General features: G+C 36.6%; 1 protein-coding gene across 2 annotated transcripts; it reads right to left on the bottom strand.

Moving 5' to 3' along the window:
* Positions 1-1,455: 1,455 nt before the first annotated feature.
* Positions 1,456-20,558, bottom strand: MMADHC (metabolism of cobalamin associated D). 2 transcript variants are annotated; one of them, XM_029226061.1, is made up of 8 exons: positions 20,464-20,558; positions 19,897-19,956; positions 16,385-16,529; positions 10,978-11,195; positions 8,302-8,407; positions 7,568-7,698; positions 2,975-3,061; positions 1,456-1,977 (listed from the first exon to the last, which is right to left on the bottom strand). In XM_029226061.1, the coding sequence occupies exons 2-8, from the start codon at positions 19,903-19,905 to the stop codon at positions 1,783-1,785; spliced, it is 891 nt and encodes a 296-aa protein (XP_029081894.1). In that variant the 5' UTR covers positions 19,906-19,956; positions 20,464-20,558; the 3' UTR covers positions 1,456-1,782. The 2 variants fall into 2 exon arrangements, with proteins under 2 accessions (XP_029081894.1, XP_029081895.1); XM_029226062.1 differs by lacking the exon at positions 20,464-20,558 and having other exon boundaries at positions 19,897-20,054.
* Between the last annotated feature and the right edge of the window lie 1,663 nt (positions 20,559-22,221).

Below are 22,221 nucleotides of genomic sequence, written 5' to 3'. Positions count from 1 at the left end.
AACTGTCCTTTGCATTGTAGGATGTTTAGTAGCATCTCTGGCCTGTAACTACTAGATGCCTATAGCACTCTCCCACCCCAAGTTGTAACAATCAAAAAATATCTCCACATTGCCACATTTCCTCTGAGGGCAAAATTGTCCCAATTCACTGAGAAGGCAAATGCTATGCAAACAGGCGATCTATAATTATGCACAGTAAGGGTGAATCTCACATTGCTGAGTGGAAGAAGCCAGAGTGAACCTAGTATATATGATTTCATATATGTAAAGCATCAAAACACACAAAACCAACTTATACTGTAGGAATTCAGGATAGTGGTTGTTTGTGGGAGGGGCAAGTAAGGGGAGGAAGTGCCTGAAAGGGAGTCGGATGAGCCTCTGAGGTACCAGTAATGTTCTGTCTTGATCTGGGTGCTCCTTACATAGATGAAAATTTATCGAGCATATATACTTCAAAAAAATTTTTTTCAACATGTTTTGGGGGCTTCCCTGGTGGCACAGTGGTTGAGAGTCCGCCTGCCGATGCAGGGAACATGGGTTCGTGCCCCGGTCCGGAAAGATCCCACATGCCGCGGAGCGGCTAGGCCCGTGAGCCATGGCCGCTGAGCCTGCGCTCCGCAACGGGAGAGGCCACAACAGTGAGAGGCCCGCGTACCACAAAAAAAAAAAAAAAAAAAATGTTTTGGAAGTCAAGACTTCATCTTTTTCATAATGAATGAAAACACTGTAGCTCTTATTCTTTGAATCATAAGCAACACTCATTATCAAACTATCGATACATGTTAAACAAACAGTATTAAATGAAGTTGTAAACTAAATTAAAAAGCTGGTCATCTCCATGTGATCATTTGAAAAACAGGCAGTTAATTTTAAAAATACAGAAAAATCCATTTCAATTAATTCATTTGGTAGAAGTTACTTGTTCTCCTGAGATTTATCTATATTCCTAATGACAAAAGACAAATCAAAGATGAGTCTAAGTTTAAAATGCTGTAAAAACAACTCTGTCCCACATGAGGCATTTCTGTAAACTACTGCAGTTTCCATCTATTGCTAAATTTGGAGAAATATGACTTAGCAGCTGAAGCATAGTTTTGTCTGAGAATAAACTACATTTATCTGTCTCAACCCAGGAGTTAAGAATTATTTTTCACTATGTATAAAGATGAGATTCATATTCTTTTATATGTAAAGTTTTAGTATTATCCTTATTCTTCTTTTCCTGTACATACATTATTTCAAAGTAATACTCAGATGGCACCAGGACATCTAACAAGTAATATAGTAAAAAGAAAATTAAAAAAAAGTTAAATCTACACTGAATCCAGATTTCTCAACTGCATTTATTAAAAAAAAACCCAAAAACGAAAAAACAAACTTTAAGAAGATTAATATTGTAGTTTCTTAGGAATCTTTAAGAATTATATTTTAAAAATACTGCAATGAAAAAACATATCATAACCAAATGTATGATTTATTTTTGGAGAAAAATAATTAAAACTGAGGTTTTTCCAATTAAGGAGAGAAATAATATGAGATCATACCCTGGTTACATGTTAGTTAACACATTCTATACAATGTGGATGTGCTCAAGATGTATTTAATGATATTATGAATGAACATTTGAAATTTAAAAATCACAAACCGCTTGCCAATATTGTAAATTCATAAATGTTGAAATAAATACCTACAAGGAATTAAATTTTGAAAACTGAAGCCTTCGACAGTGTATAGATCATCCCAAATGTTACAAATAGCAGAGCAAATAAGTTGACATTACTGCTAGTTTCCACTTAATTTCTTCATAATATGGCTCTCTGGTGTTGCATTAGTGAAGATACTTCCTACAACCACATGGGTACCCCAGAGACTGTGACGAATCACTTTACAGCAACCAAGATCATCAACAGAGAATCCTAAATGTCGATAGCGTTCATCTGTCTCAAAAAGAGTGTTGTTTGTATATGGTCCAAAAAACTGGAGGAAATAAAACAAGTCATATTTTCATTAGCTAGAAAGATAATGAAGTAATAATTTTTATGCAAATACGAACACATATCTATATAAATACTCTGAATATTTAAAAAATCAAATAAGAAATAAAAAGGTCACATGGAACACCTAACTGTCCTAATACCTCCTCTCCCCTCAATACCTGTGCATTCTGGAAATGTGAAATGAATGATCTAGCAGACTGCATATTACCTAGAACCAAATGCATAATATTATATGACCTTTAGAGATGAAATAAGCCTTAGGCAATCATCTATGGTTCACCTTTGTAATTTTTAAGATAAGAAAACTATCAGAGTAAGGTTTTCATTTCTAGTACTCACTAAATCTTGACTTTGAAAAGAAACCGTATATATTCCTATTTTAAGATTGAAAAAAATTACTATCTGTAGCTGAAAGATATACACAGAATTTAAAATATGACCACAATAGTGGTTCAGTTATTTTCTTTAAAGTATAGCTTTATAAATGTTAATTTCCAAAAAGTTACTTTTCTAAATATTTCTTTACCATCCATATTCTTAATTCTAAAAATAACTGTTTCTTCCTTAATGAAACTATTGGATACTAAGTTTTAACTAATGAACAGTAAACACACTAATTCAATGTAATTCAAACAATATCTATTAATGAGGATGGAAAATAAATTTTAAAATTATTTTTAATGAAAAAAAATTTAAAGTGATGGAGAAGCTTAACTATGAGTGCCAGAGGTCCCTCAAAGTTGTGAATTCAACAGACTCTTGGTACCTATTGTGAATTGAACAGACTCTTGGTACCTTGGTACCTACAACAGACTCTTGGTACCTATTTTTATACTTCTTTGCATAAAATTGTGAGGTTTTCAAAGTCTTAAATGGTCTACTTTTACCAAGGTTATAATTATAAACAATTTTATAATAAAAATAATTCCTACTTCAAATTATATAATGTGGCTTTCAAAATGTATTTAATTACTCACTGCCAAACCAGATGATGGGTCAATAAAGTCAGCCCAATAGCCTTCAGCTCGAAGGGCGTAGCAAATTTCTTTAGCACCGCTGATGAACTGCATAGAAAAAGGCACAAATAATATGCTCAAAGCAGCAGCACAGAGTGTTTTATTTCTCAATAAATTTTTAAGATATTTTTTGCTTCAGATAGAGAATACAATAAGATTAATAAACAATTAAAACTAATGATAAATTAAGACTGTAAAGTCCTAAGATTATTTTCACCAGTCCAAAAGATTAATGGTTCATATAACATTTTCATTTCTTTTAAAAAGTCTAAATTGTATATTTTTTTCTTCTAAATTATTTCCTATTTTAGGAACTATTTCTAATCACTTCTGTGCTATTAGCTCCCAAATTTGTCATGGATTATAACCTACAGTTGCTATTTTGTATCGTTACAGAGGTATTAGAAATAAGGTAAGAAAGGTAAAACAAAATATTCATAATGAAAAGATATGGACCATTCATTAATTTGAATGAAAGTTGGTTAAAAACATGTACTTGTTTGTGTGTCCTTCAAAAACACATCTATCCACTCACATAGTTATAAATATTTCTGAAAAGGCACATAAAAATAATAAGATAAATGGATAGATTGGGTACAGGGCTGGACCACATACTTCCTTTTCACTATACACCTCTCTATCTTTTGTATTGTGTATAAACATTACAGACCACGTGCATGTATTAAAATCTTGGTCTTACCATCCTAATTCCTACAATGTCTTTATTAGCTTTATCAGAAGTCTAAGCAGTGAAAAAGACTAGAAGCAAATATTAGAATCAGATTAGAATGTTAAAAAAAAAAAAAAAAAGACAGACCGTAAGTGTTTAAAGACAAGGGCACAGTTCTGCTCACAGCCATAACAAAGTAACAGTTATCAAACTTGCCACTTGCTGAAAAATATAAAACTGACCAAAATATATGAGGCAACTGTTTTTAGACACTGAACAATAGGCAGACAAAACTGCAGCGGAGAAGGGAAACAAATAAGGTGATCCCCATATATGCTCCAGGCTTCTGTCTGGGGACACTCTCTTGTCGCAGGGCAAAGAAGTGGAGCCCAAGCAAAGTGATAGTGTCACTGAGCTGAGGGGGTAGAAAGCAAGAGTTCTGAACTGTTGAAGCATCTGGAATTTCTGGCGTAGGGTAATGGAGCAGAGGGAGATGCACAAATGGGCTTCCCATGTGGTCCGCAGAGCAATTTACCCTGGTTCAGTAGCCAAGGGTTGAGCTGCGCAGATACAAGGTGAGATTCCTCAAGGTCTAGCAGAGAGTGCCAGCTGCGGGGCTGAGAGCTGAATGGTGATATCAGGGGTCACGCACTACAGGGTAACGTGAATTTCTGGCCCACCTAGAGTTATGAGACCTCACTGAGCATCTCTGGCATTAACCTGAGATGCTCAGAAGTCCAAGCCTTGATAGCCCGAGGGCCAAACCTGGCTGGCTGCCTGCCTGTTTGTGTAAATACAGTTTTGGCGGAACGTAGCCATGCCTGTTCATTTATATATGGTCTGTGGTTGCTTTAACAATACATGGTAGAATTGAGTAGTTGAGAACCTATCATCTACAAAACCTAAAAATTTATCATCTGGCTCTTTACAGAAAAAGTTTGCTGATCCCTGCTATAGAGATATACAACTTTAACCTATTTTCTCCAAATACAGGCATATCTCATTTTTTTGGGCTTCACTTTATTGCACTTCGCAGGTAAGTTTTTTACAAATTGAAGGTTTGTGGCAACCCTGTGTCCAGGAAGCCTATTGGCAACATTTTTCCAATAGCATTTGCTCACGTCACGTGTCTGTGTGGCATTTCGGTAATTCTCTCAATATTTCAACTTTTTCATCTATTATTATATTTGTTATGATGATCTGTAGTCTGTGATCTTTATTGATGTTTTACTACTATGACTCACTGAAGGTTCAGATGACGGTTAGCATTTTTTAGCAATAAAGTATTTTTAAATTACGGTACGTACATTTTTTTTAGACATAATGCTATTGCACACTTAGACTACAGTACAGTATAAACATAACTTTTATATGCACTGGGAAACCAAAAAATTGTGTGACTCACTTTATTGCGATATTTGCTTTATTATGGTGGCCTGGAACCTAACCTGCAATACTTCCAAGGCATGCCTGTACTTTCTTGTAGACTAATGAAAAACATTTAGATAATACTGTACTCTATAGGTTATTTTCATACTTAATATTTACACTTACTGCTGTATTTCATTAATCCTCATAATTCTTAAAAATAGGAAAACTGAGTATGGTTTAGGAAAGTCATTAGAATTATGTATCAATTTAATAAAAGATGTACCACACACAAAAACTACAAGGTGAACAAAACGATGCATTTAAATGTTTGCAAAGGTTAACTAAAAGAATCCCAAATGATCACAAAAAGAACCAGTTTAAGTATTTTTCTTAAAGATTTCTGCTTGGGACTTGCCTGGCGGCGTAGTGGTTAAGAATCCGTCTGCTAATACAGGGAACATGGGTTCGATCCCTGGTCTGGGAAGATCCCACATGCTGTGGACCAACTAAGCCTGTGTGTCACAACTACTGAGCCTGCACTGGGAGCCCGCGAGCTACAACTACTGAAGCCAGCACACCTAGAGCCTGTGCTCCGCAACAAGAGAAGCCACCGCAATGAGAAGCCTGTGCACCCCAACAAAGAGTAGCCCCCACTCGCCACAACTAGGGAAAGCCCGTGTGCAGCAACGAGGACCCAACGTAGCCAAAAATAAATAAATTAATTAAAAAAAAAAAGATTTCTGCTCATCAATAGCAAACACTGACATCTGCTGGAAAAAACCTGAAATAAAGTAAACCACAACATACAATATCTACTTGGACAGTAAGCTATGTGTGGTTCTAAAATAACCACTAACATGTCTAAAATAAAAAATGTTTTTTCATAAAAAAATAAAATAGCTTTAGTTATTATAACGTTTAAAATGCACATGATAAAGCGTGTTGCCATTTCAAAGGCTGGAAAATTTTTTTTAAATTTATTTTATTTTTTGGCTGCATTGGGTCTTTGTTGCTGACTTACATCTATACGGGAGCCAGTATCAAATGAGGCTCAGAATCTTGAATGGTTCAAAAAGTAGGACTTACTAATACAATGCACATATCAGAGCAAACTCTCTAGTGTCTAAATGGTAGTATACATTTACTAATCATTGTCTTAATATATAAATAGAAAATGTTTATTGAGTTATTATGTATTTAAATTTCACTTCTCCAAATTCAGATCTTTTAAAGATCAGAGAGAATGCCTTATGCCTCTCTGTAACTTCTTTGTTAGCTGGCATATATAACTTGCTCATGATTATTAATTACTACATGGAATTTATTAGTAAAGTTATATGTGGGACATTTAAGTATGAAGTCATTACCATAAAATACTCTATTGAGTATGTAAATAATATTTTTATAAATGAAGAGAACCATACATCCAACCCTAAAGAAAATATAAAATAATTCCAAATATTATCCTGTATGTAAATTAATAAAGAGAATTTTTTCAACTATAGTTAGCTAAGGTGTCCAAGTGAGCTAATCCCAACATGTCATACACGCAAAGGAATATTCCTTTCTATCTTGTAGAGAAAGAAATTGATATAACTGAACATCAAGCTCTTAGATAAATAATTATATAATTTTTAAATATAAGACTTTAAGTTACTACTTCTCATTTCTCAGGTTGGTAAAAATGAAAAGTAATGCTAATATCCAGGGTAAAGGTGAGAGCATATATACTAGGACAGTCTTTTTGGCGGGCAAATTGGCAGTATCTTTCAAAACTTAAAATGAATATACCCTCTGATTCAGCAATTCCCTATTTAGGAATATATAAGTATGTACAAAAAATATATGTACAAATATATTCACTGCCTGTAATAGCCTAAGTTTGATTTTCAACTTATAAATGACTAAAAATTTTTTAAAATAATTTTAAAAATTTATGGTTTGCCCATGCAATGTAATATTACACAGATTTTTACAAAGAATGAAATAAAATCTATGCGTAATGTTATGGAAAGGTGTCAAAACATATCTTCTAAGTTAAAAGCAAAGGATGGGAAAAAATGTGGGTATATACATTATATTATTATTGTACTGTACACTTATCGTTTACTCCTTTAAGAAGGCTGAGGTATTTTCACTTTTTACTTGACATGCTTGAGAGAGAGAGAGAAAGAGACATGGAGGGGGAGAGAGGATCAGAGAGAAGGAGAGAGAGATGGGTATGAAGAGTTAATTTTACATTTTTGTTGTTTACTATATTCCCAAATTTCCTAAAACAGACATAAATTTAAAAAAAACTGAGGAAGTACTGGACAGAATCTAAGTTTTTCAAAGACACTAAAAAAAAAATTGTGGTATTTTTATTCTCAGAAAACATGTAAGTTTTTTAGTACTGGAATACATTAGCAGAGAATTAGTAAAGGCTAGAAAAGATAGCCATCATTTTAAAACACTGGTTCATTGGTATTTAAATAAGATCATAAAATTAAATTGTCAGCAGCTGAAAGAATTACCTTTTCTAAGAGCATTTCTCTTTCAGTTTCTACCTCCTCACTCCAAACAGTCATATCATTCTTAGTTTTCTGTGTTACAGTCAGAATCATTAGTTTGTTGGTGGCTACTTCTGGAAACAGTGATTCAAAATCTGTAAGTGAAATAAGAATAAAACTCCAGAAGAAAATAAATTTTTTTAAAAAAGAAACAGTTCATAAAATACTTTAGAAAAATGATGATTAAGTTAAATTATTATGGTACCAAGTTAGGTTTATAAATGCATATTAGTTTTGAAAAGGATGAAATGAATTTAGTTTTGGTTTACTTCTGCTCTTTTTGGATGAACAAAAATACACTGCCAACAATTCTGAAGAGTAAGTTGGGTTACATGTTCTTGGTCTTGTAATTTAAAAAAAAGTTCATTATTAAGATTTTTCTCAGTAGTACTAATGTATTAGCTCATGGAAATTATGGCTGTAATAATCACCCAGGAGTGGGATGACTTTAGGGAAAGATTTAGGAAAAAAGTTATTAAAAATTCTACTATTCCTATCTAATGGCAGCATGAGGTCAGATGTCAGGGGACACTTGAAAGCCTTATCTTGGCCAGGCAATCATCATTTCCAGCTAGACATATTAAAATACTAAGTTATAAAGCATTACGATTCCTATGGAGTACATTATTCAACACATTAAAAAATTAGTGACATTATCTAACACACACTAGTGTAAATATGAATATAGCACAACATACCTCTTCGCAGCAATTCCGGACATGTTTGGATTGCACACTCTACTTTGGCACTTTCAAAGTAAGTTTCCGCACTGTTAATTTCTTGCTCAACAGGTACATCATTACCCTAAGGCGGAATAAGAAATATAAGTAAACAAAATCTGGAGTTCAAATAAAATATCTTGCCTGTTATAAACCTGTTTTCCCTAGAAAGTTTTTTCAGTAATCCTAACCTAGCTGGTGATGGAGTAATAGTCAGTGTTTTCTTACATACTCAAACTTTTCTCTACGATGAATGTAATATTTGAAAATTAAAAAAAAATGTTGAATTAAAAAAAGGAACATATAAATACCCTGATATTCTAAGACTTAATATGAATAGAAGTTGGCTAAAAAACTAACTAAAATGCGCCATGATTGTGTCTTACAATGTTACCTCTTCTGATATTCTGTTATATCTAATTATCCTTCCTTTTGTTGTATAATCTGTAAAATGGGGATAAGAACACTAACTTACAAAGCAACATGATTAAACATATAGCTTCTCCAACAGGAAGCGCTTAGAGGCTTTTATTCAACAGAAATTTACTGGGTGTCTGTTATACACTAGACATTATAAACAGGAACAGGCACTACAATGGTAAAAAATCCAGTCTTCACTCTTAGGTATATAAGAGTTAGTAGAAGAAAAATGCATGAACAAATAAATGCAATCCATATCAGAAATGCTATAGAGTTATAACGGAAGTCTTCTGGAGGTATAGATGGGGAAGAAACTTGCTTTGCTGGCAGAAATCAGGAAAAGGTTGAAATCACGTTTGAGTTACATATTAATTAACATTTGTGTCTGACAGATAAAGAATAGACAGACTATAGGTTAAGAATTCAGGAGGAAAAAAACAGTCCAGCAAGAGATAATAACAGTGCAAAGGCATACAATGGTCAAAGGGAATGGCGTAATTTTAAAAAAATGAAAATATGCTGTGATTGGAGAACAGAAGGAGTAGGAAGTAGTGGGAAGTAAGGTGAGAAAGATAAGGGATCAAAATTGTAGAAAGCCATTTATGCCACATTACGAAATTTTGTAAAAGCAATGAGGAATATCAACATGCGATATAAAAATCTAATGACAGTATTACTGTAGAGGATGTATGGCAACGAGGAAGAGCAGGTGACAGACCAGTAACAGCCAACAATTACTGATCACTTAGTTTAATAAGTATTTTACATACATTTTCACGTTTACTCCTCATAGCAACTTTGTAGGCCAGGGATTATTATTATCCTCATTTTACATATAAAGAAACAGAGGCTCAGAAAGGTGAAGTAACTTTCTCAAGGTCACAAAATTAAGTAAATGGCTGAGTTAATCTCTGAATACAGATTTATCCTATCTCCACAGTCCATCATACTATAATGCCTATAAAAATTGAGGTAAGATAAGGAGGCGCTGAACTTTGGCAGTATTAGTGAGAATTGAAGGTACACAAATAATTTAAGAGCTACTTTCAGAGATAGAAGCAATGTAATTCTGTCACTATTTACAGGGGTATGATGAAAGGAGGAGTCAAGGTTGGCACTATAATTTTTATTTTTGGGACAGTGGGAGGATGACTCAGTCCCTTATACTACTGACAACATGGGAATAAGGACAAGTTTTGAGAGAAAAAGGACTAATTCAGTACTAGACGTGTAAAATCTTGGGACTTTTGAGACATCCAGATAAAGATGTTTGGCAGGCAGATAGTAATATAGAACCAGAAATGTCAGAAACAGAAATAAGAAGCTAGGAAATATGAATACACAGCCTGTGGAGAAAGCCAAGGACTTAAGTGACCAGGGAGCAAGTCAAATGAGAAAATGAAGATCAGAGACATTTGGGAAATATCATGTAACTGGTAGACAGAGGAGGAGTCAAAAAGACTGAGAAGGAATATCTGAGATAAAAAGTCAGGGGAGGTCAACTGTGTCCCAGTGTTAGGTTATCTGATATCACCCATAATTTGAGGGGTTGCTGCTTTTAATAATATGGCTTTGATCAAAATCTCAACCTGAAGCTATACAGAAATATGAAAAATGATAAGGATTGGGGTTTGAAAGAAACTCTGAAATGCATGTAACTTTCCATTTGAGTGAGCAATGAGCAATACTAGTTTTAAAATGCATTTAAAAATTCATATGCGATACCAGTTTAAAAAACTCATTAAAAAAAACCCTCAGGAATTGTTTTTACAAAAGCTATTTAAAAATCCTCCTCTTTAGTCTACTGTATCCAGAGTTTCAGAGATCTCAAAATTTTCTTTTTAAATGGCTAGGGGAATATAAAACTAGTCGGAATTTGGTCCATATATAAATTACAATTACCATTAATAAAAGTGAAAAACAGGGAATATAAATTTCCAGTTATAGAATTAAGTTATTTATATTTGAAATAAACATTTAGTAAAAAATATATATTTTTGAAGAATTATTTAATTACCTAAAAGAGACTGCAATGTAGTTAGGTAAAAAAAATTGTATAGCAAACGCTATGTACAGGACAATGCCAAGCTTTTAAAAGCTATATATGTTGTTTCTGTTTATACTGGACTTAAATAGATTTTTTTTTTTACTTTTTCAATGAAAGTAATATGTTCAGTTATCAGAAATTAATATAGCATTAATAATTAGAAAAACAGAATGACCTTAACAACTTACCTGAAATTCATTCACATATTGTGCCATAACAAACTCATGTCTTTCGCTTGATAAAGGTTCTGCTAGAACATCAGGTAAAGTTTTATGAACCTGGCTTTTCTTCTGTGATGTGGTCCCATTGAGGTGACAATCAAAACCTATGTTCCCAGGAAGCTGGAATCTCTGATCCTGAGGTCCAAATGGTCCCATAGTTTCATCGGGCCAAACTGTTCGAGAGCCTAAAGAGGAACGACAAAATGAATCATTTTCTCCTTACTAGTTAAGTACATTGGTAGACTGAAAGAATGTTCTTCTTCCAATTAGGTATTTTTTTTAGCTAACCAATAGTTGTTTGAAGTTTGCTTTCCTGTGTAAATATAAATTAGTTTGTTTCATGTTATTCCAAAAGACTAATCAAAGCAACCAGCTGTCAGCTCATAGGTAATTCCATTACTAGGGAAAGAATTCAATAAAGTACTGTAAATGTAATTCTTTTTTTTTTTTGGCCATGCTGTGCGGCTTGTGGGATCTCAGTTCTCTGACAAGGGACTGAACCTGGGCCATGGCAGTGAAAGCCCGGAATCCTAACCACTAGGATTACCAGGGAACTCCCATACTATGTAATTCTTGACAGTCATTAAAAAGAATATGGTAAATCTTTACTGATAGTGAACGAAGTCCAGGACATATTACATTAAAAGAAAAAGCTAAGTCAAAGAACAGCATATATGACATTTACTTTTCATCCTTATATTTGTGTTTTTAAATACAGTAAAAAAAAAAAACATCTGTAAGGAAAGACATCAGACTTAATGGTGGCTACCCTTGGGGAGGGGCATTCAACTGCTGTTACCTGGTGGCACAAAACATTAATGGACTGGAAAAAAATCTTGTACGAACCAATGTGACATAATGCCCTGTTTACCAGCTACATGAGTTAATATGGATTTAATACTTACAGAAGAATAGACCACATTATTTTATTCCTGTAAAACTTTAAAAAATCGTAACATGTGAAAAATTCAAAAAGATCCAGAAAAGAATAAACTAGAAAATCAAATGAAGAAATACTCAGAGTAGGAATTTTGTTTAGAGAAAGGAAGGGACAACTGCTGCAGACTTTAGCTGGCAATAAAAATATTTATAAATACTCTGCCAGAACTGAGTGACTAAAAACGACCATGTCAATATGGCTGCCCCCATATCTCTCTTCCATACCTATGACAGACATCACCCATCAATCGCAGAACATTTCCCTGCTGAACACAGACATTGTCACATGATTCTCAACCTAAACACTCTAGCCCAGTATGTCTCAAACTTTTAATTATTTAAGAATCATCTAAGATCTTCTCAAAATACAGATTCTGATTTACTAGGTCTGCAGTGGGGCTAAAAATTCTTCGTTTCTAAACAGTCCCAGATGATGCTGATGCTATGCTATGCTGGTCTGCGGATCACACTGAGTAACAAGGCTCTAGACAGCCACTAATGATTGACTGGAGTCAGTTCACAAACTTAAACTTACCAGCTATTTTGAAGAACATGGGTTCTACAGATTATTCAGATCTGTTTCTTTAAATAAATATCCCATATTAACAGTGAATTTGAGCATATTTTCAAATGTTTACCAGTCATTTAGGTTTTCTCCTACAGAAATAGCCTGTTCAAATCCATTTTTGAAATTTTTTGTTTGGTTTTCTACTGGGTTTTCTTTTTCCTATTGATCTACAAAAATTCTTTATATAGTTGTTCCTAGTTATTCACAGGGGACTGCTCCCTGGACCCCAGATACCAAAATCTGCATATGCTCAAGTCCCTTATATAAAAGGGCATACCTCTACTGACCTTTGAACAACTGAGGGGTTAGCTGTTCAAACCCTGCATGCAGTCAAAAATCTGAATATAATTTATAGGCAGTTCTCTGTATAGTCGGTTCCACATCCTCAGATTCAATGAACCGAGAATTGTACCGTACTTATTTATTTTTGAAAAAAATCTGCGTATAAAGTGGGCCTGAGCAGCTCAAAACCATGTTGTTCAAGAGTCAACTGCACGCACATATACTGTAACCTTCGTACATCACATCCTCCTGTATACTTTAAGTCATCTCTAGATTACCTATAATATCAAATACAATGTAAATGATATGTAAATAGTTGCTGGTGTGTGGCAAATTCAAGTTTTACTTTTTGGAACTTTCTGGAATTTTTGTCCCCAAATATTTTTAATCCTTGGTTGGCTGAATGTGAGGATGAAGAACCCATGGATAGGGAGGGTTGGCTGTATATTCACAATGCAAACCCTTTACATTTTCTGAGTGACAAATCTTTCATTTATGATAGATGTATATTTAGCCTTCAGATTATGAAAATTGAGGAGTAATCAGAGATGGAGTTAGAAAACTGGACCAAGAAAACCAGGGGAGGCTTTGCATGCCCAAGTGAACTTATATTACACTGTAAGTAATGTGTTGCATGAAAAAGGATTCCATGGGCAATCCCTTTAGAATACATTAGGTGAAGTTTCTAAGAGTGCTCCCTGAATATTTTAGTGTGTATTATAAACCTCTACGATAGGACTATGGTATAAAGCATTTCTCTAAGTTAACTAATCACAGAGCTTAAAAAAATTTCTTTTTTCATCCTTGAACAATGATTCATAGCTTGGGAATAGTTTAGGAACTGCTACTGAAAGCAGTGGGAGATAATCGAGGCTTATGAAGGAAGTGACATGATTTAAAGTATTTTAGAATGATTGATAGTGGTGCACAAGATGGATAAGAAAAAGCAGACTTTGATTTAATAAACACTCAAAGTGACAGCTACATTTAAGAAATTCAGCAAAGAATGGCAAGAAGTAGTAACATAGTTTAATAGGATCAAAAGAAGATTTGTTTCAGGGAGGACTGTGTGCTCAAAGATCATTAGAAAAACACTAAAGTTCAAGAAAATAAGTTTTGGAAACCAATATTCATTCTTCTTTTAAAAAAATATTGTAACTTTCTGGTATAAATATTTAGGCAAGAGCTCTGATTTTATTTTCAATGGGATAAACTCAACTTTAGAAAATCAGTAAAACCTCAAGAAGAAATACAGTAAGTCCCCTACACACGAATGAGTTCCATTCCGAGAGTGTGTTCATAAGTCCAATAAAGTTAGCCTAGGTACCCAACTAACATAATCGGCTAGCATATAGTACTGTACTGTAATAGGTTTATAATACTTTTCACACAAGTAATACATAGAAAACAAACACAAAAAATAAAGACCTTTAAATCTTACAGTAGAGTACCTTGAAAAGTACAGTAGTCCAGTACAACAGCTGGTGTACAGGGCTGGCATTGGGTGAACAGGCAAGAAGAGTTACTGACTGGAGGAGGGAGAGGAGGTGGGAGATGACAGAGCTGAAGGATCATCAGCAAGGAGATGGAGGGCAAACTGCAATTTCACTGATGCCTGACGTGGATGGCACAGGCTCTACTTCCTTGCTCGACTCAATTCTATCTACCCTCTTGAAAAAACAATCCAGTGATGTCTGGGTAGTAGGTCTTTTTTTCTCATCACAGATGACATGGTAGCAGTGGATTGCATTCTGAATGGCTGCTGCAACCTCTGTGTACTGTTCTCCATTTTGGTCCTGTGCCTCAAAAACTAACAGTGCCTCCTCAAATAAAGAAAAACCCCTTGCATCATGAATCTCTTCGGTTCTTCAGTTACTTCTTCTTCCTCTTGTCTCTTTTCATCCTCTCTTGCCCTCCAACTCCATCAGGTCTTCATTAGTAAGCTCCTCATGGTGCACAGCAAGGATTTCAATGAAGTTGTCCTCTTGCAGATCTAGCTCCAGCTTCTCGCTGAGGGTCACTAAGTTGCTGAAGACCTCTTTGGACTCCTCATCCACCTTTCAAATCCACGAAAATTGTGAACAAACTGCAGGCAAAGGTTCTTCCAAACCCCATTCATGGGGACGGCCGTAACCTCATGCCAAGCAAAGTCAATGTTTTTTATGGCCTCGTGGCTGTTACAGTCCTTCCAAATTGTCACAAGGTTGTTCCTGATTCGTCACTTGCCTTTACTGCCTGATGAAAACTGTGACGTAAATAATATTTCTTGAAAGTTGCTATAACTCCCTGGTTCATAGGTTGGATGAGAGATGTAGTATTCGGTGGCAGATGCACTACTTTGATGTTGGGATGAAAGTCGTCCATGAATGGGGGGTGGCCCAGAGCACTGCTGAGCAGCAAAAGAATGTTGAATGGGATGTCCTTCTCCAAGCAATATTTCTCTACCTCTGGGATAAAGTGGTGGAAAAACCAGTCCTGGAAAATGGCCTGTGTGACCCAGGTTTTGGGGTTACTCTTCCACACAACAGGAAGAGAGCCCTTGGCTATGTTTTTAAGGGCTCCTGGGTTCCCTGAGTGATAAACTAAGACAGCCTTCAGCTTCATATCACTGGAAAGAAGCATTGCCATCAAACAACAGCGGTAGCCTATCCTTTGCTGCTTTATAGCCTGGCATCAACTTTTCCCCCTTACTGATGTAACTTTTCCTCTGGCATCCTCTTCCAGTACAGTCCTGTCTCATCCACATCAAAAACCTGCTCAGGTGAATACGTACCTTCATCAATAATTTCTCGAAGCATTTCAGGAAATTCCCGGTCAGCTACCATATCTGCACTTGCTGCCTTGACACTTACTTTTACATTGTGAAGGTTGGCTCTAGCCTTGAACCGATGAAACCAGCCATGGTTGGCATTAAAAGATGCGCCCTCTGATTCTTTGCCGTGTTTCAAGTCTTCATAAAGGCTTTTAGCTTTCTCTTGAATCAGCATTAAGCTGAGTGGGACTTGACGCTGATGCTGATCCTGCACCCACATACTGGGAAGTTTCTCCAACTCCTTCATCACTTTTCCACGCTTCTTCGATATTATTGTCAACATCATCGGCACAGCAGACTTCACGTGTTCCATGACCTTGTCCTTGTTCTTTAGAATCATGCTGATGGTTGAACGATTCATGTTATAAGAATGAGCAACGTCTACCTTCTTTTCGCCTCATTCCACTCTCTCAGTTATTTTCACTTTTGTTTCCATTGTTATTGCTTGGTGCTTCTTAGCAATACCAGCTATACGCTGCTTTTATGCTTGCTTCCGGACATCCTGGGCTTGAAATAAAGATGCTGTACCACTGTACTCTATACAGTACCATAAAGTACACAAAAGCACAACCACTTGTAGAGAAGGCACACACGTGACAATGTACACCAGACACGTGAACTAACTTGCGTGACTGGTCACGTGAACTCGTGTTCACATCTTTGAAAGTTCACAACTTGAAGGTTTGTATGTAGGGGACTTACTGTATTACAGGAAACACAACTCAGAATGTTATGAAACAATTATAAGTAAAGCAATAATAACTTTTACATACAGATATCTGGAGGTGCAGTGGCCACATGAGACTCATCAGAACCTGAAGATCCTGCAGTTGAAAAGGCTCTGGGATTGACAGCCCTTTTAACTAAAGAGCAAAATCCTGGGAGATAGGAAACCAGTCTGGCTCTGTTACAGAGCACCTAAGAAGGACACAAAAATCAAAATTATTCTGGATATAAATGCTATACTAACATAGACAATCTCTGGTAAATCCTCACATTGCAATATATCTTTTAAAACCAATGTTTATTCTACTATTATTGAGCAGCTACCACAGGATAAGCATCATGTATATTTATAATTTTAGATAAATACAAATATTTAAAAAACAAGTAATAAGTTACTTTGGGTAAAAATATATGGCTTTCCCATTCCCAGAATTAAGAGTGCCATACAGAAAGAATGGGAACCTCTAAAAGTTGCCCTATTTAGTGATGACACTAAAAAGGTAGCACAACTAATAAGATTCTATTCTCAAAATAAAGAACTTTCAAAACCTCTCCTAGAAACAAAACCTATTTACTTGCTAATTCTTCTCTTCTTTTACTGCTGTAAATTGTACTAATTATCTACCATACCATCTTTCCTCTTTCTTTAATGGCAATGTCCACTTTCCTCCATTTTAGCATACAACTTTGTGATACATTTTCTGCTCTTATGTTCATTCCCTAGACTCTGAGGTCAGTTACAATGGATGAATGTGTAAACATCTTTCACGTGTAAACTTTAATCAAAATACTTAAGTCAGAATAATTTAATGCAGGGGTTGGCAAACTATAGCTGAATATAGCCTTCTGTCTGTTTTGGTGAATAAAGTTTTATTGCCATACCCATTTATGTATAGTCTGTGGCTGCTTTCATGTCATAATGGCAGAGTTAAGTAGCTTCACAGAGACTCTACGGCCTACAAAGCCTAAAATATTTGCTATCTGGCTCTTTATATTAAAAAAAGAAATCGCTGACTCTTAGATTAGTGGAAAACATGTAAGAACAAATACCATAACATCTGTGAAATGCTATTAAAAGATCTGAACAATTAAGAGACCCTTGAGGACATAGGCAAAAAGTTTCATGGAGGATATACTTAGTTGTGAAGAAACAGAAATTTGCTGGGGAAAGGGCATTTCAATGAGTGACTTTCAGGAACAAAGGGATGGAGTCATAAAGGATGTACTCAGAAGAGTGACAAGTTCACTGAAGGTGGATATAAGGTAGTGCAGTAAAAAACAAGCTTGAAAGTTAACTTGTGGGCAACTATAAAAGGCTTTATACTTGACACAGACAGGAAAGGGCCTGTTATATCAAGATAATAAATCAGAATTTTAACCTGTAGGCAGGGAGGAAAAGACTAAACTGATAAAAATAAAGGATGTTTTAAGGAATGTACCACTAAGGGCAGTGTATAGAATGGAGTGGGATTAGAGAGGTGGTATGAAAAATAGTTACCAGGATGTTGAAATAGTCTAGATACTGTAGAATCACTCTTTTTCCCTTTCACATAGTATTCTGAAATCCAGCCCTGTGTTCCTTCTGACTTTCTCATCCTAAGTACAAGAATACATCCTAACTGGTCGTTCTACTTCTCTGACATAATTTCTTACTCATTTTATCCCTCCTTCTCTTACTCCACTCTTTAGTCACATAAAAATATCTACCCAACTCTTCCCATATTTGTCTGCCTTCTTTTATTCTGCCACAAGATTTCTTCTGCTAAAACGTCCTTTTCCCTCTCCTCCTAGGCCTGACAAATTCCAACTCTTTCTACAAGATCTGGATAGACAGAACCTCCTTTATATGTCTTCAAAATGCAAGACCTGTCTCCAGAGCATTCTGCCCACCTGAAAATTTAAGCATCCTCCCTTGGGTGTGCACCCAACCTGCTCAGAGACAAAAATGGTAATTCTCAGTGGTACAAGAAATTTGAATTGTATATCAACATTGAGCAATTGTGATATTTCACACAAAATATCCAGACTTTCAGCTGTTCTTACAAACTCCAAAGATATGGCAGCGCTGGATTCACATTCCCAAATGACATTAGTTGGCAACACATCACTGTAGCTAAGGAAAGGCTGCTCCCTTTATATCAGAAATGAGTATTTCAGTTTGTACAAGTCCCCACCAAGGCTTCTTAATTGACCTGTTCAGCCTCTGAAGCATAGACATACCTGACCCATGCTATGTATGCAAACTAAATTGTTGAAGACATACATATCTATCTTCATGTTTCATTAGTAACATCCATTCAGCACTTAAAATGCACATAAACGAACACAAATTTTTAAACATATATTTGAATATTGTTTTATGTAAACTTCTTTCTAACAATAAAAGTATCCTTCAAAATACCTACTGGATTAATTTATTCATTCAAATCAAAATAAAGCCAGGTCAAATATTAGCATACTACTCTAACTAGTATCTTTCCTTTGAGAGTAGCACATGTTTCTTTTACAACATTCCCTTCCTATGATTATGTCTAGGTATAAGTTCACCTTAACACACGGGATACACTAGTGGTCTACTTTTACGACTTGGCCTTATAGTCTTACCATTAGGCTATTACTTAATATATCATATTTGACTACAGGAATACTCTCCTGGCTAACTGTTGCCATATTAGTCTTCCTAACACACAGCTCTAATTAAATCACCAAAATTTAAAGAATAAAGTCCAAATTACTGGGTTTGGCATTCAAGACTCTCTATTACATGATTCCAAATCCACAATCCAACCTTATTTCTCACTTATCTCTTTCACACATCTTACATTGAGGAAGACAGAACTGACTTCCTGATTTTTGAAAGGGGGGGTGTCTTTAAATATACCTCCTGCTCTGCCCAACCAAACCTCAGATTATCTAATCCCACCCATCTTTCAAACCTCAAATGCTTCTCTGATTAAGTGAACACAAACCCCTACTTTTCCTTCTCCACAAAGCTCTGAATCTGCACTGTACCTTTGTGTAGGTTTTAAAATTAGTTTCTACTCTTATTGTAATTGTTTTAAAATATGTCTTGTGTTCCCTATGGCAGGATGCGTTTGAGTAATCGCTGTACTGTTACAGTGAATAAATCTCTCTGGCCTGTGAGAATAATATCTCTTGCGCCCATTTTGTAGTATTTGGAAGGTGACTTCCTGTACTGAAACTGCTACAAAAACCTTCAGTTTACCTAACCAAAGTAACAGAAAACGGCTTAAAAATAATTCTAAATATTTACTGAAATAATGTCTTTTAAAACTACTGAAAGGGTGCTGGCACTGAATTTACTTCTAAAAACGAATTTATAGAAATAAATAGACGTGTATTGAGAAATATGTTGCGTTCAAACTACCCGCAAAGCGTATCAACCCAATTCACACCCCTTGCTTCTCTTGCCATTTCCGGTACACTAATTACGAAAAACATTATGCCATCAATGCCATTATCATTAAACCCGTCCTTCCTAACGAGTTCCCAAACTATTTTATTACTATACTGCTTCTTAAGAGGCTAATTTACTCACATTGGCCATTTCTGGCGGGAAGGGCAGGCGAAAAATATCTTCCCTTTTGTAAAGTTATTCCTGGGAAAGGACAAAACAAACAGGCCGGTGACGGATTAAACTCTAACAACAGATCACTGGGGTAACGTCCACCACCGCCTACTGTGTGCCCCTCCACCAAGACAGGACCAAAGTCCAAGCTCTCCCCGAACCCCAAAATTCGCCCCCCGCCCCCACAGGGCACAGCTCGCTGCCCACAGGAGGGCGTGAGGCTCTCAGCCCGCCCGGTTCGAGTCCGCGAATCGGACTCGACTCCGACTAGATCGGGGTGGCCAATGAGGAGCTCCACAGGGATGGAGTCCTGAGGCTCTAAGTAGGTATTTGAACACCGGTCAGGGCTGCCCGACGACAGAAGCAAATGTGCCAGCAGAGATGAAGGATGAGGAAGCGAAAAGGATCCTAAAGACAGAGTGCCAGGACGACTGGCGACAGCGATAAGGACCCTGTGGGAATAGAGGCAACACCGAGAGCTGCAGCCCGAAGATGGGCGAATTTGGAGGGGCTAATGCGGGCGGAAATCATACGTACCAGTCTACGCCGCCGCCCCCAGGTGTTGGAGACCCGGACTCTTCCCGTCTTCAAAATGGCGGCGCGACGGCAGAGCGGGTAGCGCCGAAGCTGGCAGTGCCCAGACTGAAGGAGTTGCTTCTGAGCGCATCGATGGGAAGGATCGTCGAGCCGATGATGCGCACGCGCACAGGAGGCCCACGTAGAGCCGCCCTTCCATTGGATAGTCCCCCGCCGCGACGTGGGCGGAGATAAAGTGACGCGCGGATGACGTGAGAGCCTGGAGGCTTGAGCTCTGGAGCTGGGTTTAGGCAGCTGTTTAATTTCGTGCATTAACTCACTGAACTGAGGTATTTGAAAACCTCCTCTCTCCCTAAGACTTTTTTATTGCCTCCAAGAGGTACAGTTTTCTGTTCTTTGTATGTGTTTTTTTTTTATTTTTCAAGAAATCACTGTTTTTGAGAATAGGGCACTTAACGTCTTTCTTTATGTACCAGGCCTTTAAAATAGGCGCAATAAATATATATCCCCTTATTTATAAAGAGTATATGGGGCTTCCCTGGTTGGCGCAGTGGTTGAGAGTTCTCCTGCCGATGCAGGGAACACGGGTTCGTGCCCCGGTCCGGGAGGATTCCACGTGCCGCGGAGCGGCTGGGCCCGTGAGCCATGGCCGCTGAGCCTGCGCGTCCGGAGCCTGTGCTCCGCAACGGGAGAGGCCGCAACAGTGAGAGGCCCGCGTAATGCAAAAAAAAATGTAAAGAGTATATAATTTTCATTTGTCAGTTACATTTAAAGACAATTAACTGAAGTCCATACTTTATTCATACTGATATATTTAGTTGGGTCATGTTGGGCAAGTTAGTCTCTTTATTTTAGTTTCCTCACTTCTAAAATGGGAATAAATGGATAAAGAAGATGTGGCACATGTATACAATGGAATATTACTCAGCCATAAAAAGAAACGAAATAGAGTTGTTTGTAGTGAGGTGGATGGACCTAGAGTCTGTCATACAGAGTGAAGTAAGTCAGAACGAGAAAATCAAATACCATACTTTAACACATATATATGGAATATGAGAAAAAACAAAAAGCTCTGAAGAACCTAGGGGCAGGACAGGAATAAAGACGCAGATGTAGAGAATGGACTTGAGGACACGGGGAGGGGGAAGGGGAAGCTGGGACGAAGTGAGAGAGTAGCATTGACATATATACACTACCAAATGTAAAATAGATAGCTAGTGGGAAGCAGCCGTATAGCACAAGGAGATCAGCTTGGTGCTTTGTGACCACCTAGAGAGGTGGGAGGGAGACTCAAGAGGGAGGAGATATAGGGATATATGTATACATATAGCTGATTCACTTTGTTATACAGCAGACGCTAACACAGCATTGTAAAGCAATTATACTCCAATAAAGATGTTAAAAATAATAAAACGGGAATAATAATAGTGGCTAACTCATAGTTTGTGAAGATTAGATCAGTTGATATGTAGCTAACACATATAGCACCGCACGTGCGCACGCACAGCTCATGGCTTGGGAGTCACAGGGGCTTCTGAGTGTTGAAGTTACTTATAATTTGTTATTTCTTCATGACTTATAATTTCTCCTTCAAAGCGGCTTACTTGTCTAGGTTATATAACAAGATTACTGGTTGAATGATGATCCTAAGCTTTTTGAGCCTGGGAACCATATGTTATACATCTTTGCCAGGATAGAAAATCATCTGTCAGGTAGAGGTGGGAGATAAGAGGAGTCAGTGATAGGCAGAATGGCAGG

Source organism: Monodon monoceros, unplaced genomic scaffold (genome assembly GCF_005190385.1).
Source record: "Monodon monoceros isolate NGI ecotype Baffin Bay Population unplaced genomic scaffold, NGI_Narwhal_1 Super_Scaffold_16, whole genome shotgun sequence".
Taxonomy (NCBI): Eukaryota; Metazoa; Chordata; class Mammalia; order Artiodactyla; family Monodontidae; genus Monodon; species Monodon monoceros.
This window is presented reverse-complemented; position numbering and strand designations above follow the sequence as displayed.

What these genes read in the sequence shown, in the direction of transcription:
- MMADHC (XM_029226061.1), bottom strand. An exon ending in CACTGCACCTCCAGATATCT is followed by an intron (nt 11,196 to 16,384) that starts GTATGTAAAAGT and finishes GTTCCTCTTTAG; the next exon opens with GCTCTCGAACAGTTTGGCCC. An exon ending in TCCGGAATTGCTGCGAAGAG is followed by an intron (nt 7,699 to 8,301) that starts GTATGTTGTGCT and finishes TTTCACTTACAG; the next exon opens with ATTTTGAATCACTGTTTCCA.